This window comes from Cupressus sempervirens, chromosome 2 (assembly GCF_028749045.1).
Source record: "Cupressus sempervirens isolate cs-2001-9-10 chromosome 2, ASM2874904v1, whole genome shotgun sequence".
Taxonomy (NCBI): domain Eukaryota; kingdom Viridiplantae; phylum Streptophyta; class Pinopsida; order Cupressales; family Cupressaceae; genus Cupressus; species Cupressus sempervirens.
The window spans coordinates 232932891-232951298 of record NC_143119.1 but is presented as its reverse complement, the minus strand read 5'-3'; the positions used below and the strand labels follow the sequence as shown (position 1 = coordinate 232951298).

The 18408-nt window shown below is 38.3% G+C and overlaps 1 protein-coding gene across 1 annotated transcript in view; it reads right to left on the bottom strand.

The window, feature by feature from the left end:
- Positions 1-508: 508 nt before the first annotated feature.
- Positions 509-18408, bottom strand: part of LOC149571898 (uncharacterized) — an 88195-nt gene continuing 70295 nt past the window's right edge. Inside the window, exons 5-8 of the mRNA XM_089813301.1 lie at positions 9105-9224; positions 8908-9006; positions 8109-8379; positions 509-877 (exon numbers count right to left, since the gene is read on the bottom strand). Of these exons, the coding sequence (XP_089669427.1) occupies positions 777-877; positions 8109-8379; positions 8908-9006; positions 9105-9224 (591 nt within the window). The 3' untranslated portion in view covers positions 509-776. The remainder of the gene's footprint in view (positions 878-8108; positions 8380-8907; positions 9007-9104; positions 9225-18408) is intronic.

The window sequence follows — 18408 nt, the reverse complement described above, 5'->3', positions numbered from 1 at the left end:
TTTAGTTTATATATTTGTTCATTCATCAATATTGTATTGTAATAGCGATGTATGCCTCAGTTTAAGCTTTTATATGTATATATCTCAATCTTTAGTAAACAATTATTAATTAGTCCCTAAAATTGTACTATTATAGTTAGCTATAGCTTAACAGTTGATCAAAGACTACATGTCTTCTAGGAATTATTTAAAGATATCCTTTAGGGTGCTAGGCATGTGTGCCAACGAGATGTCCTATAACTCACAACTAGAGAGGAACATTGCTAAATGCCACACGTATGTACAGGAACTTATATTTTGACCAAAACTCAATTTTGACGACATATTATTTTAAAAAGTGAAACTTTAGTTTGGCATTAGAATCTGTCTCTTTGATGAACTACAGAATCCATATCATGTTTCAACCTTGCACCTGCAAAATAAACTAATTTTCCTAACACAATAAGCCAAATAGGCCTTAGTGATCAGATAATCATAAAAATATAACATTTGATTCATAATCATGCAATTATAACTAAAACCATCATTAATTGAAATATTAAAATGCTTATGATAGCACAATGAAGCCAAGACAATCAACATATTTTTTAGGCTTCCACCTTAATCCAAACTACATCAGGACTGGGGATATCACAAGTGTGTTTCATAGGAATATGACATCATTCCCCCTTTTGATTTAAGTCAATTCAGAATTATTAAAAAAGTTTGAATATTTCTTTTAATCATGTCCTCACCGTCACATGTGGCCTTAGTCACCATTTTGGTCCCAAATGACTTTACCCTGTTGTATAGTTCTGTTTTGTAGTTGTATATTTTCCCTGTCTAGGATTACGAGTGGACCAAGGCAGATTTCGCCAGCCCCTTCCATTTGCAGTGCCTGCCAGTCAATCACATACATGGAATCAATAATATATTTCTTTAAGTTAGTAAACATGAAATGCATTGTGAATGTATAAGAGAGGACAGGAGGGAGAGTTAGTCTAAGAAACATGGCTAATCTTTTTTAAGAGCTCAAATGGTCCAATACATCGAAATGACTACATTTGCCAAATCTTATCAAAGTTTTCTATGGTTTGTCAAGAGTAAACACTGTATCAGCAAATACAAACTCTCTTTGACTCCTCATTGCGTCCAGATAATTTTAATGTTGATCTGCAACTTCTTTCGTTCTCTCCCTAATAATATTTAGTTGCTTGTCATATTCATGAACCAAGTCCAGCTCAATGGTCACCCACCTGATTGCCCAATTCATCTCATCCCTTCAGTACCCTGTATTTTCTACCATTAAGTGCTTCAAAAGGTACAATGTGACTGGAGGATTAGTACAAGCTATTAGAGGCTTTAGTACCAATGACTAAACCAAAAACTAGAGGTGAATAGCCTATCCCTACCGAATATTTTTACTGTGTCCATGCAATTTAACTGTCTCCCTTGTAAATCTTCTCGCCAAAATTTAAGCATCATCTTTAATATTGCCAAGTGTGAAGTGTGCAATCTTGGTTAGTTTGTCAACTATCAGTACAATATTGTCACAGTTACTGCTCATTTTAAGCGAACCTATCACAAAATACTTTAACATTACCAGCCATGTAGGCAATGGTAGTCATGTCTGTACAGTACTCTTGCTAGATGGCAATACTCAGCCTTAAGTCACTGGCATTCCAAGCATTTTCCAAGAAGTTAGCTGCCTCGTTCATTCCTTCCAGAAATACCAAGTTTTCAAATCCAAATATGTCTTCATTACCTAAACATATGTTTGACAAAGTAAACTATAGCTGTCCGCAATGATTTTGGCTTTTAAACCACCTTCTTTTGGTACAGATGTGCCTTTGGTTAGACAGATACCATCATCCCCTAAATGATACTCTATATTACTTCTTATTTGCTACAATTGAGCTACATTTGTTGACAAAAAAAGGATTTCTTTCCTACATGTTTTCAATGGTTTCTTGTAAGTTAGATCTCATTTATGTGATAGTCACTTTATCAATCAAACAAGGCATTTGCACCTGATTTTCCTTCCCCTTAACATGAAAAATGTCAAATCTCATAATCGATACAGAATTCCAACTAACTTCTTTGTTGTACATTTAGGTCAGGTTATGTGAAAATATACTTCTGTCCCTTAAGGCCTGTCTATATTCAATATGAATGGTCTTCCCACAAGCTAGTGCCTTTATACCTTTCATGCATGCACAAATGCCACAAGCTCTAGATAATGGGTGGGATAATTGATTTCATGGTCCTTCATCTCACAAGACTCGAATATAGCCACATGGCCATCCTAAACCAAAACTTCGCCTGGGCCATCCAATGACATTTTGTCCACACTACGAATTCCTCTAAATCTAGCACTTGGAAAATTGGTGTTAATGTTAATGGCTGGTTTCAATAGTTGGAAGGTAATTTCACACTTTTTGGTCCACTAGAACCATTTTACTTTCCACTAAGAGAGCTTATGGGATTAGCTATTAGAAAAAATTCTACGAACCTACAATAATACTGCTACCAAAACCAGAAAACTTTTTACTTCTGAAACATTCTTGGTCTAGGCCAATTGACAATTGTTTGGATCTTAGCTAATCCAATGAAATTTTACTAGCAAATGGCTATACAGCAAACAAAACCTTCCTGATGAGACCTCTTTTTTAAATTTATTGTTTACATAGAAAATTGCAATGCAGTTGTTTTCTATTTTGTATTTAATTAAAAAATGAAGAAAAAATGTCCAATCAGGCAGGCTTAGTCAGCTGCGTGGACAGCATCATTTCATTAATGGTCACAATTTTCCAAATAGTGAATCTTGCATCAAAAGAAGAAAAACTTGGGCAACTTCCTATAAAGCTTATGTTCCCTCAATCTCCACAGTACCATTCTTAGATGCTCATATTGTTTCTTTAATAGTTTCTGGATTCAATTGTGTAAAAAAAAAATTATCAATGTTTTGTATCACAGTACATGATCCATCATCAAGATGCAAGAAAGCATAAGAAGAAGAAAGATGATGACAGATTATGCAGCATGATCAGAAAAATGTTGATGATTCAAACAATTTACACAATGAATCCAGAAACTGTTATAGCTTTCATATGGATTGTGGAAATCTAATAGCTTTGCCCATATTATTCCTACAAGTCCTCAAAATAAAGTAGTATGTCACCTACGAGCACGAATACAAATTTGTCCAAATAGTCATGGAAAACATGATTCATAAGGCTCATCAGAGCAAATGGTGCATTTTTCGAACCATGCAGTACCACTAAACAATCATACTCAGCATATCTAAATCAAAATGTTGTATTTAACATACACCCATTCTTCATCCTTAGCTAGTGGTAGTTGGATTTTGGAACAATTTTGAAGGAACTTATGGTCCTAATAGGTCAATTTTGGAAGAAGGTATCTATTTTTAGTAGTGACCTTATTCAACATGCAGTTGTCATTGCACAATTGTAGGGTTACAACCTTTTCATTAATGAGAAGCATTGGAGCTCCCACAGCAACACAAGAAGTTGAATTATCCCTTTACTCACTGTTAGTGTAATTAAATATTCACTAATTACACTCACTTAAAGCTTACTTAGAATAATGCATTGCATAGTAGTTTGTCATTGAGACACTTAGGAGTTTGCACCTCAATTAAGCACATGGTGTAGGAGAATTCCACTCTAGGTAGTCATAGTTGTTATCTCAATCCACCTTTAGTGCACTTATCACATTATCATCCTCATCATCGCACATACTTCATTGTATAATGGAGGATGATCCACCTTTGGTGGACATGTGATTCCACCTTGTGTAGGTGATAGCTTATCTTCTCCTTATCTTTGTCTATTATCGCCTCTCCTATATAAGGAGGCCCATTATGTATATTTTAAATCAATCCATTGGATGTCAAGGAAGTCCATTATCAATAATATCATTCTTGCATCTTCATGCAACTGTCTTTGCCAATCTCTTTTGGAAGTTATCTTGGTCTTTCATTTGATCCTAGAGGGTGTCGTAGAGTCACCTAAAACTCTTAACATGGTATTAGAACTCTCATGGTGGGAAGACCTCTTCTCAAGAAATGCAATCTTAGCTTGACTCATTGTTCATGCAATATTTGGCAATTTGGACATCACAATTTAGAGGAAATTTCGGGATTCGTATTTTGTGACCTATTGCAGGTGAAAATTGAAGTTTGCTGGTGTAAATCAAAGTTTGGCATCATGTAGAGGAGGTCCAAAAACCCCTAAATCAAATTTTGTTTCATCCAAATCAGACATCTGAGACCAAATTTAGAGCCATTTTATTTTTGGAGGTGCAAAGGCAGTGATTTAGGAAAAATAATTTTAGAGACGATTTTCGAACAGTGATATCTCCCTCATCTGGACTCCTTTTTTCGAGCAATTTTTTTGTGTTGTGGTAGAATTTCACGATCTACATAGTGGTGCAAGTGATTTTGGATCTCTATTTCTAATTTTTCTGAAAATCGCAAATCCCATTTTTTGCAACTTTCAAGGCTTTGTTTGGGCACATCCAGTAACATTTTCAGGTGTGATTTTTTTTTGAAAGTGCATGATTTTTCATCTAGTTTTCAAATCTGCAATCAATTTTCAATGATTTGGAGTGGACATATCACTTTCGGAAATAGGCCTTTTTTGGCTATATTTGCACTTGGTGAATTCTTGGATTTCAATTTTCTTAATTGAATTAGTATTTTGAAGGCGATATATGTTAATTTCAGTCATTCTTTGGGTTAGTTATGGATTTTTCAAAAGTTCCATTGCTCACTCCCTAAATCTATCATGAATGGAAACAAACAGTTTCTAATCAGTTGATGAGTATTGGATTGCTTAGAATGATTCTTGGACAGGATCTTAAACCAACTCAAGATGTTGCAGAAAGAAGGAAATGGTTTGATCGAAGGGATAAAGCACTTGGCTCTCTTAGATCTACCATCTCTTGTGATTTTCTATATCATATTGCATCTTGCACACATCCTTTAGATGATGATGCACTCATTCCTACCATCTCTCTTCCTAAGGGGAGACATGTTTCTTGTAGGCATTTATCTTTTGTTTGCAGCGACTCTTCATCTACATTGGAGCTTCTTCATTATGGGGGGGATATCATGTCTCCTTATCTTCTTCCTATCGGGGGGTCATTCTTTGTATATAAATGATGTATGTAGTTCTTAGGGGGTCTTGAGTACTCTATCCATCCATGCATCTTGTTTTCATCTCTCTTTTTAGAGGAGGGTTTTTCCTATGAGGTTTTCTCTCTTTCTCCACTTTATGAGAAATTGCATTTCATGTATTGCTTTGCATATTGTACATAGATACCTAAAATGGCCTAGTAGCTAGGACCCATCTTGCATTGTGAGTTTAAGTGCATTCCCCTAAGTTGCACTTAAGTGGGGGTGTTGGTGTAATTAAATATTCACTAATTACACTTAAGCTTATTTAGAATAATGCATTGCATAGTAGTTTGTCATTGAAATACTTAGGAGTTTGCACCTCAATTAAGCACATGGTGTAGGAGAATTCCACTGTAGGTGGTCATAGTTGTTATCTCAAACCAACTTTAGTGTACTTATCACATTATCATCCTCATTACCGCACATACTTCATTGTATAATGGAGGATGATCCACTTTTGTTAGACACGTGATTCTGCCTTGTGTAGGTGATAGCTTATCTTCTCCTTATCTTTGTCTCTTATCGACTCTCCTATATAAGGAGGCCCATTATGTATATTTTAAATCAATCCATTGGATGTCAAGGAAGTCTATTATCAATAATTTCATTCTTGCATCTTCATGCAATTCTCTTTTCATTTAATCCTATGGGTGTTGTAGAGTCACCTAAAACTCTCACCAAATCCTACAACTTTATCTTAAGCACTCAAAAGTCAACAAAACTCATTTAGTATGAAGAATTTTAGGTAGAAGGCTCAACCCTTGGGACAAGATCAACTAAGAAATAAAATTGATGCTTGGTGGGAAACCCTCGCAATTCTTCAAGAAAGGCATCTCGAATCTCCTGCAGAATCGGATGTTCTTCGATATTGGACATGAGATCTTCTTTTCTATTATTAATCTTGACTAAGATGAGTCTGCTTCCCTTCCTTACAACTTTCTTGGCCTGCATGGATGTTATCATTCCAATGGTTTTGAACTCCCCTAGAACACAATTGGCCTCACCTATTCATCTAGGCATTCAATATTTATCTTATAACAATCAAAATTTACTCGATGTTTCCTGAACGAGTCCATCCCTAGAACCATATCATAAGACCCTAACCTATTGACCAATAGTTTTACTCAATTTTTTGTAAAATCTAAATTAACTTCTGCTCCTCTTAAGTTGGAATCTCTCCTCTGATCCAACCATACCCAAACTAAACTCCATCTCTCCTCATCTTAATCTTTCATAATTAAACATTGCACCTAATTGTCATGTCCACTTTTTATAAAATCAAATCAATTTAATAATTTAATATTTAGGTTCCCACAATAACTTTATTTTATTAGTGAAGTGCAAATAAAATTTTATTATTAAATTAAATTGGTTTTACACATGATATTTCATTTTATGGTGAGCTACTCCAAAAGGAATATTATCTTATTAAGAGTGACTTTAAAAAGATATTATCCAGAAAATTTTGCAGGGGGTTATAAAAGGAGGCTAAGGAGACAAAAGGTACGCACTCTGAGTTTGATTAATTCTCTTTTTGGAGATTTGTAATTGTGACCAGATTTCTCACTGGAGGGACAAAACTCCCTACCACTTTCCTGACAAACAATACCTCAGAAGGCAATGTGGTTCCAAACAGGGATCTGATGAGCTGAAGATTTGGAGTTTGAATTCGCAGGTGCATTTTCATGCAGGAACTGCCTTTGCATTGAATGTGGGATTAAGTTTGATTGATAAATCTACCACATTTGTGGGATTTAAATGTTAAAAGTTTAATAATGTGTGAAGCCTTGTAAGCAACACAAACTATCTGATTTTGGGAAAAAACGGAAGAGCTGTCAGGAAAGAGAATGTGGATGCTATGATATGAGGAATGTTATTCTTAGCTGAGTAATAGAATATTGGTGAGCAGATTATTACCTCATTTCCGGTCGCCTATAAAACTATACAACTCTGGGCGTATGCTTAAGGCAGAGTTTTGTGGGTTGTGGGGCCTCCATACAACTCTGGGTGTATACTTAAGGCAGATTTTTTCGGGTTGTGGGGCCTTCATACAACTCTGGACATAAAATTGGCTTGAGCAACTGCTAGTGATGTTAGTATGAGATTAGATGTCATCTTGCGAGGGTCAATGGTGGAGAAAAGCATTGTTTTGGCTGCGTATTGAGTTTACTAAGTGCTGTCATGAAGACTCCAGTGGGCATGGAAGACATTATTGCTGTGCATTTCAGTTTTATGTGGGAGCCCGGTCAGAACTGGCGTGAGGCAGTCTAAAGACATCTCTCATATATTATAATATTACTCCTTGCTGGGTGCAAACCTTGAAGTGTTTTGAGCATTACTGCTTGTGTGGGTCTCATAGGAGGCCACTTGAGAAAGTTGAAAGGCTTCATACAAATTGTGGCCCTATGCATGTGGATTGGAGGCTCCATAAATCAGGTGCAGATCTTGTATTGGTAGCTGTACATTCTACTGTAACTGCAGAATTGAATAGTGTTTCAGCTCCTCAAAAAAAGTGTGCCCTGGCTGGAATTTGAGGTCAGGTCTCAAGTTTACTGTTATCTATCTCCATAATAAGTTCTTACTCCTTACCCCTCAGAAAAAGGAAGTTCTTACATCTTACAGCAGTTTAATATATGAAAATTCCCTTATTATCAGTTATTTTCTCTGGCACATATATCTCTTGCTCATAAATGCCCAAACTCATTAAAGATCATTCCAATAATAAGTCTGCAAATCAAACAACATGACATTTGCAAATCAGAATGCACACATTTTCCAATAAAATATTGAGGTAAGTTTGGCATAGGAGTGAGCTTGAATCTTTCCACTAAAATGCACATTTACAGAAACAAAGTTATCAGTCTCTCCTCTATCAAAACAGAAATATGTTGACGAGGAAACAGAAATAGGTTGCCGAGGAAAGTACCTTTAAGTTCTACAGGGGAAGCTTGACTATCTCCTTCATGCCTAGTCGCTGCTGCATTGACTCTGGCTGTTGGCTTAGTGGTTGTATCTGGATTGTTTGGGCAATTATTCTTATAATGATCTCCCCCACAATTCCAACATCCTCCAGCTGGTCCTAACCTTCCTAAGCCTCTGGCTTTAGAAGAAGTTGCCTGCAACACAGGCTTTGCTTGTAATTGCCATTTTGCTCCAACACTCCTTTGTCCCATAGTCCCACCATTTCTCCTGAAATCCTGCGTTTTGTAAATTATATAGAATTAAAGCATATTTTGTCAATATCTGAACTTTTCCCTGATTTGCGAAGAAATTAGGAGACAAGATGTCTACCAATATGACAGTCATAGAAACAACAGATTCAACTATTATAATGAGCTGATAGTCTTCTATGTAACAGACTTCCAAGATCCTCTCTAATGCAAAGTTTTACATCTAATTTGCAGCATATAGGTATACACACATCTGATCCAGAAGTAAACAGAGATTCAGATCTACTGTCTGTCACTGATACACTACCACTCTGCTCCCTTATAAGAACCAGCAAATAAATATTAGAAGCATGCATCTAGCCATCTAGGTGGAAAAGAAACTTTATTTAACAAATTTTCCCTGTTTTGTTATGTTGTTGAATCTAGCTCCATTAGATGTTACAGCAGCAATAAGAATTGAAAAGTCACTGTTGTAGATCTCCAACATATCTAGCAGTGCAAGCCTGACTCTAGTATAAAGCTTATCAAGATAGTAACTTGTAAATATTTTAAAACCTGGTTATCTGCGAGTTCTCCCACAGCCGCACCAGCTAAATCAGCTTCAGGAAGAACTTCAGGATTCCTTTTGTGTGTAGCATCAGTTGTGCAGCATGTCTGAAAAAGCACAAACAAATAATTTGTTTGAAATCAAAGATCATAATTTTATGAATCTACAAAAAACGGTGTACTTTTCACAAGAAACAAGAACTTACAACTAATGATTTCCAATGAGACGTATCCTGGATCTCTGAACTTCCATGTGATGAAGCTTCACAATGCACAACATTGAATATAGCAACAAGGACGGCTGCATCAAGAGCAGCATAATGCAGCTGTACCAAAATACTGATATCAGAAAATGCAAATACTATTATATCGAAGAGGATAGACAAAGAGAAACAGCAAGAAAGTCCACAAATGATCACAATGATTAAGAACAATTACCATTTCTGAAATAAGCTGTAAAGCAGACTAAAGGGTTGTACCTCAATTGGTTGAGTATGACTTGTGAGGATGTCGTATGTTTCTTGATTAGGCCATCCCCCAAGGCTCTAATTCTCTAGAGCTCCAATAAAAGGAATGAGGCTAGGATTGTGGCTTGGGTGACTTTGGAATAAGGGATATCTTATATTCCTCAGCCCTTGGTTTTCAGCCAAAGAGGTGTCAGCCTGCATTTGTGCTCCTATATCAGGTTGCAAAACCAATATGAGTTGGACATAAAAAACCTCCAACCAAATAAAGAAAAATATATGAGGAAGTGGATAAGGCATATGAGTTGAATATGGTTTCAAAGATGAAAAGAAAGTAGCAAAGACGATTACCATTATCGATCTAGCAATTGATTTCAATGGCAAACAAAATCATTGCAAAAATTTCCACATTAAGCAACAGTGATAAATTAAACAAAACTTAATTGAACAAAATTCAGAACAGCTAGAAGAATAGTATAGGCTATATTGTCGAATACAATCTACGAGATGAAATGAATAGGATAAAGTTCAATGCTCACAATCTATGCACCTAAGGTGTCTTACAGCCTACCAGATGTAATATTATGTGTAGCGCACGAGATATACCAGATAATACTCAGAATATCTTTAAAGACCATTGCAGTAGGTATAAAACAATTTGTTGCAACACATTTTCTGTCACACCAAAAGATTGACCTATTAACACTCGATACAAAAACCAGAGATAAACGGATCCACAAGAGATAGTTAGTCCATGTCCCAAATCCGAAAGGAGATGTTGGCGATTAGTCCAACAATCCACCCCTCAGCATCACCTGAGGGGATTCAAACCCACGACCTGACTTTGATACCAATTGTTGAAAAACATTTGCTATTGCACCAAAATATTGACCTATAGAACAAATTGTTGCAACACATGCCGTTGCACCAAAAGATCAACCTATTCATGCTCAATACAAATACCAGAGATAAACGGATCCACAAGAGGCAGTTAGTCCACATCCCAAATACGAAAGGAGATGTCGGTGATTAGTCCAACAATCCACGCCTCCTCAGCATCACTTGAGGGGATTCAAACCCATGACCTGACTTTGATACCAATTGTTGGAAAACATTAGCTATTGCACCAAAATATCAAGCTATTAATGCCCGATACAAATGCCAGAGATAAATGCATCCATGGGAAGCAGTTAGCCCATGTCCCAAAGCTGAAGGGAGACACTTTGCGATTAGCCCAACACAAATTGCATTTTGCATCAACATAATTTGATTTACATTATCAAAAAATTATTGCCAGCAGCTTCCAACATAATTAGGAACCATTCCACATAGTTTGAAGCAAATCTGGAAAGGTTTGACCAAGTCACAGCACATGATAGGGAAGGTCTTCAACAATTGCAGAACTTTGCTGAACAATAGTGAACCAACTCGCAAGAGTCCTCAAATGACAAAGTATGGAAAATAGTTTTACATGATTTGATCCCACAAGACCACACAAAACTTGAAACAAGATCCTAGGAAGAGAATCCAGATGACTCACAAACATTAATGAAACAAGGAAGAGTAGAATCAACATCCACTTTTAACACCCACAAGTCTATGACATTATTTACAATTTGATCTTGGGACTATTATTATCATCTATGATAGTTTATGACACCATCTAGATGGTTGATTATGTATTTTGATGCATATACAAAATGATAACAGAAAAAACTATTAGGGGAAAAAATCAGCAAACCGGAAGTATAAGAATTTTTTTTTAAAAATCGGCGAAAAAAATAGATTATCAAAAGCATAGAAAATATGTTAAAAAAAAAAGAGAGAAATTCTTACCATTTTTTAATTCAAAGCATAGTTTTGTGCAATTTCTTGATGTGGGAAAGCCCAAACACAATCTGCAATATAGCATCTGTCGTAGGTAGAGATTGTGTAGCCGATGGGTCCCTTCGGAAAGGTTCTTGTTATGTAGCCGACAAGTTCCTTCGGGAAGGTTCTTGTTGTGTGTATCAGTCGATGGGTTCCTTCGGGAAGGTTCTTGTTATGTAGCCAACGGGCCCTTCGACAATTGTCATGTAGCCGACGGGCCCCTTTGGAAAGTATTTATACACCCTCTTGGGTCATTGTAAGTCATCATTAGAAGCATATTGTAATATCTTTGGCATATATGAATAGAAGGAGTTCTGTTGTTCTTATCTATTATCTGTATGCGTTGATTTCTTTACCCAGTACGGTAAACATTTGGCACCGTTGCCCGATGGACCTGGTACGATGACAAATGGATGAAGACTAAATGCCAAATCAGTTGAACAAGAATAAGAATAAGTTTAAGGAAAAGGACGAAATACGCGCAGCGCAAGAAAATTTAATTTTGGCACAACAGGCTGAATGCAGATGGAGATTTCAGCAAGTTACCAACGGACGCAGAAGCACTGAAAATTTGTTGGAAGAGACTCGACAGCAGCTCGATTTGGTGGAAGAAGCAAGGGAGGAGTTTCTAAACCTGCATACGCCGAGGGAAGGGGATTGACTCGCACGGCTCAGAGTACCAAGAGAGCATGAGCATCGAGTGAACTCTTCATCTAAAATATACTTCCGAAACAGACAGCTTCGATTGACGAAAACCCTTCTTCACCAAATAGCACGACTGTCGAAAATAGCGCAGGTGTTGGAAACAACGCGGGTGTGCAGAATAGTGCGAGTGTGAACAGTGCGGGTGTGCAGACTAGCGCGGGTATTCAAAACAGCGCGGGTGTGCAAAACAACGCGGGAGTGCAAAACAACGCAGGTACACAACAAAATCCACAACATCCAGTACTAATGGCAGGACCAAAAGAAAAGTTGCCTAAATTTGATGGTGAAGGAATCGCTGATCCGATTCGACATTATAAAACATGTGAAACGATCTGGAGGGCAAATGACATAATAGATACAAAGGAATGGGTCCAATAGTTTCCGGCCACCCTACGGGGTGTTGCGATTGATTGGTTTACTAATACAGATCCACAAAAGTTAAACAGTTGGGATAACATTAAGGATTTTATCACAGAATTTCAAATATTGCGCGACAATAATGAGATTGTAGCAGAGATATTCAATACTAAGCAGGGGAAGAATAAAACAGTCCAAGTCTTTGCCAAGAAGTTGAAGGACTTGATCAATAAAATGGAGAATAAGCCGACTGATGGCTACAAAAGAGATGGTTCATTGAAGGCCTTCACCCGAAGCTGCGAAAGAAGATGAAGATCGTACCACCATCGACATACAATCGGGCAAGGAACCTCGAAAGTGAGCAGAAGACAAAGAAGAAGAAGAAGAGTAGCTCGTCCGATTCAGATGACGAGGAACCTTCAGGAGAAGATAGCAGCGATGATGAAGGCAGCAACAAGAAGGTTCGTGCTCTTCAAAAGGACATGATTCGAATGATGAAAGAGTTCAAGAGCATGCACAAGGAGACCAAAGGAAATGAGTTATGGTGCACCGAGTGCAAGAAAGAAAGCCATACGAAGGGATCCCGTCCGAAAGACCAATTTTGTGAGATTTGCCAGATCATGGGACATTCAATAAAGGAATGCCCTTTCAACCTGAAAACAAGAGCACTGCAGCAAGTGTTTCTCACAAAGGAGGCGTTCGCTTCAAGAGGAAGTGGGAACACCAGTATGAAGGGTGCCACATCGGGAGGATACAAAAATGATCGGCGCGGTTAAAACAACAACGGCGGCAACAACAATAATGGCGAGAGGAGTCAAATTCAGTACAATGCGAATGGACGGTCGATAGTTCAATGCCACGCATGCAATTTGTGGGGCCACTTCGCCCGAGAATGCACAACGGTGAGCACACCAAAATTGTTATGCAAATGGTGCGGACCTGGTAATCATGAAGATGCTAAGTGCCCGAAGTCTGGAGTAAATTTGATCACCGTCAGGACAAACGAAGAGGAGGTTCTGGCCATCACACGAAAGCAAGCGAAAGTGTACCCCAACCTGACAGAAGATAAGAAGAGACTGGAGAAAGCACGGGCAGAGATTCAAAAAGCAATGCAGGCAGAGAAGGCCCACCTGAAGGACATGACTGGTACCTTCGCACAGAACTGCGCAGAACAGAACATCGTACGGAAAATATTACAAACCGAGGTACCAGTCAGGATAAATGATCTGTTGCTCACTATGCCTCAACTCCGTACGACACTCATGAATATAGCTCCACAAGCAACAAAACAGGGAAGGGAGAAACAAAGTGGCGCAAGTGCAAAAGCTCCGATGCTGTTAGCCCTCTCATCCGGACGCCATCTGGCAATCGTCCAATTGGGAATTCTCGAGACTGTGTTGACGGAAACAATTGTGAACGGAGGGTCTGGTATCAATGTGTTACCAAAGGACACCTGGAAAAGGTTGGGGCAGCCGACATTGTGGCCACCTACATTCCAGCTGCTAATGGTCGATCAACATGGAATCAAGCCATTGGGAGTCCTTACAGCACAACCAGTGACGATTGGAACACAGCCATTCCTGCTCGACTTCGTCATCATTCCGCTAAAGAGGAGAGGGTACAACACTATTCTGGGTCGTGGATGGCTAGTGCAAGCAAGGGTTAAGCACAACTGGAAGAAGAATACTCTCTCAATGGAGCGCAGAGGCAGAAGATTCATAATTGACTTGCACACACAAATGGTAGGTGAGGAGGCAGCATCGTCAAACTCAGAAGGTGAAAGCAATAATGATGACGAGGGGAAGAAGAGAATGGAACCTGATAAAGAGGGAGTATTGAGACTGGAAGGAGGGTCAAGTGAGGACGATCTAGACTAATTGAACGGCCTTTTTTACTCGCAGATGGAGGATTACGAGCTCTTTCCGAGCTGTAATATGTTAAGGGTCGACGAAAGTAAGAAAGAAGAAGGAAATGAATGTCCGAAGGAATACAGAGAAGCGGAAGAAGTAAAGGCGGTTACGGTTGAAGCTGAAGGGAAGAACACACAATACGAACCCGAAAGAAGGAAAGATTCCACTGTACGATCGCGCAGAAAGGAAATGTCACATCGAACCACAGATATAGCAAAAAGGTGCCGGCAGCAAGGAAAACACATCAGACGGTCTGCACAAAACACATCATACGGTCTACACAGGAAACAAAGAGGAAGGGTTTAATAAAAGTTGCAGCAATACAGAGTGGAGGTGTTACTAACAACAAGAAGGGGTAGCCGACGGAGTCCATGGTACCGAGCTTCAGGAACAAACTGGGCGATATGGAAAACCGGAGGAAGAGATCGTGTAACTTAAATAAACTAGATGAGCGACAACTGCAGGCACAATGGGCCACGAAAGTTACACAAAACAAGCGGAAGAGATGGCAGGAGAAGTTGAAGTATAATGGATGGAACAAGATCAAACCAAGCAAGTTTCAAGTGAAATGGATCAGCATGCCGTACCAGATTTGAGAAGTGGGTGATAACGAAGCAATAAAATTATGGACGCTAGATGGAAACGAAGTGGCTGACATAGTGCATAGGTCGAAGATGAATGTCTACCGTGAAAAAAATAACGCACCTCCGTGGACGAACAACTAAGAAAAGAACGATTGTAAGTATTGTATATATGTAAATATTGTACATATGTAAGATCAGTAAGGATAGGAAAAAAAAAAAATTTAAGAGGAAAAACAAAGTGTCTGTACGACAACTGGTGGTGTCTTCAAAGCCACTGTACGGCAACTTAAAGTTCTCTGAAGGGCACCATACGTTAATTGCAAAGGAAGCATACAATTTATACAAAGCACACCCCATACGGATTTGGAAGTATTTGGAAGGTTGCAAATTAAATCTCAGTGGATGTACAAATTCCCCATTCAGGTGTACGGCTTTTGCATATTTGGTGTACAGCTTTAGCATGATTCTACATATGGAATTGGCGTACGAATTTGGTACTGTTTCCACTATACAAATCTTGGAGGACACTACTTGCTGCCACCGTACGGATTTGTTTTGAATTTGTCATTGTACAAATTTGTTGAATAGAAGTTCCTGTACGGATTTCCAACATAGATCTTGGCGTACGGATTTTGGAAGACTGTAACTTGCAAATTACCGTACGGATTTCCCAGACAAAGCATGGCATAAGAATTTTAAGGTTTTCATTATATGCACTAAGGGGATATTGTTGCCGTACGAAATTGAAGAATACAAGTTGTCGTACGATGATTGAGGGTGTCCTAAAGGACACCGTACGGTGGACTTGCCGTACGGATTTCATGAATAAGACTTGGCGTACGGATTTTTAGAACAAAACTTGATGTACGGATTTTGAAGTTTTAGTTATATTCTTAAACATGTACGGATTGTGAAGGACAGATTTTTTAAGGCACCGTACAGATCTATCTTCTAGAATTTTATACTCTCCATACGGTCTGTTGGTTCCCAAAACCGCAAATTGGAATTCTACGAGCCTTGCCTGCTCAATGCTGGGATATCCAACCGGTTAAAACCAACTTGACGGAACTGAACAACACAGTCCGAGTTCCCTGCACTTCCGACTCTGGAAAACCAAGGCGGGTGTACCTGGCCCTGGCGAAACACTTAGATCCAAGACACATAAAACAGATCAACTAGAACACGAATGCAATGAAAGCTTTCAAAATGGCAAGAATTATAGAAGGCTTTAAGATTACAAATTACGAATTAAAAATAAAAGTTAATAATTGTACGAATGTTTTTAAATAAAAGTGATTATTATAGATGATTGCAATGAATGAATATATTAATTCTTCAATGGAAAGAAATGAAACAATTGCCAGCATATGGATTATAAATCAGGAATAAAAGACCAGTGCCTAATTAAACGGGCAATCAGAGTCAACATTATTAGTTGAAACGTACAACTTTATAAAGTTCAATATATTAAACTATAAATAATTTTAATAATTCAGATGTGACGGATCAATTATATGAACGCAATTTAAATTAGTCTAAAATATATTTTAACTCCTGCGGACACAAATTAGACAAATACGGAAACAATAAAGTATTTCACAATATTTAAGTTTATCTAATTTAAAATGCAATAACGACCCAGTCCACTTATCCAAATATTAAAATATTTATGGAAAATAATAAAAAATGTTTATAAAGGACAACTAAATAAAAAATTAAAACTCTAATGCAAATAAATTAAATAAATACTCCTTACAGACTGTGCCAAAAATAAAAATTATACGTAGAGACACTCCTCACGGATGATCAATCTACTGCAAATTTCAATTTTGGACTCGGATATAAATTTGCTCGATAATTCAAAACCTAGAAGCTTTGTTCAATTGCTCATTTCTCCGCCAAATAAATAATATAACATATCATCATGCATAGGATAGATAAAATTTTAAACAATAAGAATGAATATGAATATCCTCAGTTTTCAACATCATTTCACAAATGGAGGCCTCAAATTTTGCAAAAGTTTTTGGGCTCCATCACAGTCTTAGCTAAGGAAGACACCGTACGACCTATTTATTCAAGCATCGTATAGCTCCTTTTCAAGCACCGTACGAATTTCTACTAAAGGTCACCACACGGCAAGTGCCAGGTTATTGTGTGTTTCATCCGTCTAGAAATCGTCTTGGAATTCTTTGACTGGAAGGAAGTTTAATGTGATAATTTTCCCTTGACACAAGATACAGAAGAAGGGTGGCAGGAGGTTTTCTAAATTTTAAAAAAAAACGAGAGATTGAAACACTTCAGAATGCATAACGGACAATGCCTAAGGGAAGGAAAAAATCAGCAATTGCCAGAAACAGTGTGGGATCAACAGAAAATCACAAAAATAGTGTGTTCCATGCAGTTTTATGTGGGTTTCAAAGTGCTAATTTGGTCTTGGCAGCGAGGGGCGATGCCCCCTAGACCCCCAGTCGTTACAGTTATCAGTCATAGGAAGTGTGACCAGTCGACGAGACCTGGAGCTTCTGCAGGCATGAAGTGTCTGTGTACCAGAGGCACTTGGAGTAGGTGTTGGACGTGAGGCTGTCATGGTGGATGCATAGAGAGCTCGAGAGGAGCTGACCATCCAGTTGGAGGTAGTACAGGGACACTTGGCTCAGGGTACCCGGGAGTTGGAAACCGAAAAAGCGGCACGGGTGGCTATCAAAGTCAGCTAAGGAGACAGTATTGTGTTAGCAGAGGCTGCAGATGCAACGTAGTTTGGAGACCAGTTTGGTGCAGGCACAGGACAAATGTGAAAGTGATGTGACAGAAGCAAATTTATCTTGTTGTACTTAGTCAGTTAATGAAATTTGTTTGTTAATTGTCTCGGATATTTTGTAATTGTCGTTCGGAGACAACTTTTTCTTTTGGGAGGGGATGATGTCGTAGGTAGAGATTGTGTAGCCGATGGGTCCCTTCGAGAAGGTTCTTGTTATGTAGCCAACAGGTCCCTTCGGGAAGGTTCTTGTTGTGTGTATCAGCGGATGGGTCCCTTCGGGAAGGTTCTTGTTATGTAACCGACGGGCCCTTCGATAATTGTCATGTAGCCGACGGACCCCTTCGGGAAGGTTCTTTGGAAAGTATTTATACACCCTTTTGGGTCATTATAAGTCATCATCAAAAGCATATTGTAATATCTTTGGCATATACAAATAGAAGGAGTTCTATTGTTCTTATCTATTATCTATATGCGTTGATTTCTTTACCCAATACGGTAAACAGCATCTTTATGAGTGCCCAATGGAAGGAAAACTAGTTTTCACAAAGTTAGAAGATTGCAACCAATATGCAATGGCATGTGCCATATAGAAAGCAATCAGATGGCATTCTTGGCGAAGGTGGTGGTTTTGTGGGCGGTATGTTTAGCCCAAGTCCCCATGTCTTGGAAACACTCCCATATGGGGGATGTGTTTTTCTTTGGGGGAATACATCCCCATGGAATAGTGATTTAAAGGCATTTTAATAGAATAGATATATAGAGTAGAGATTTAGGGTGGTAGCCCTACATGATCGAGGGGCAATGCCTCTCATGGGGGTTCTAGTTGATGACCAACAAGGTCAACATGTAGTGCCTTTCAC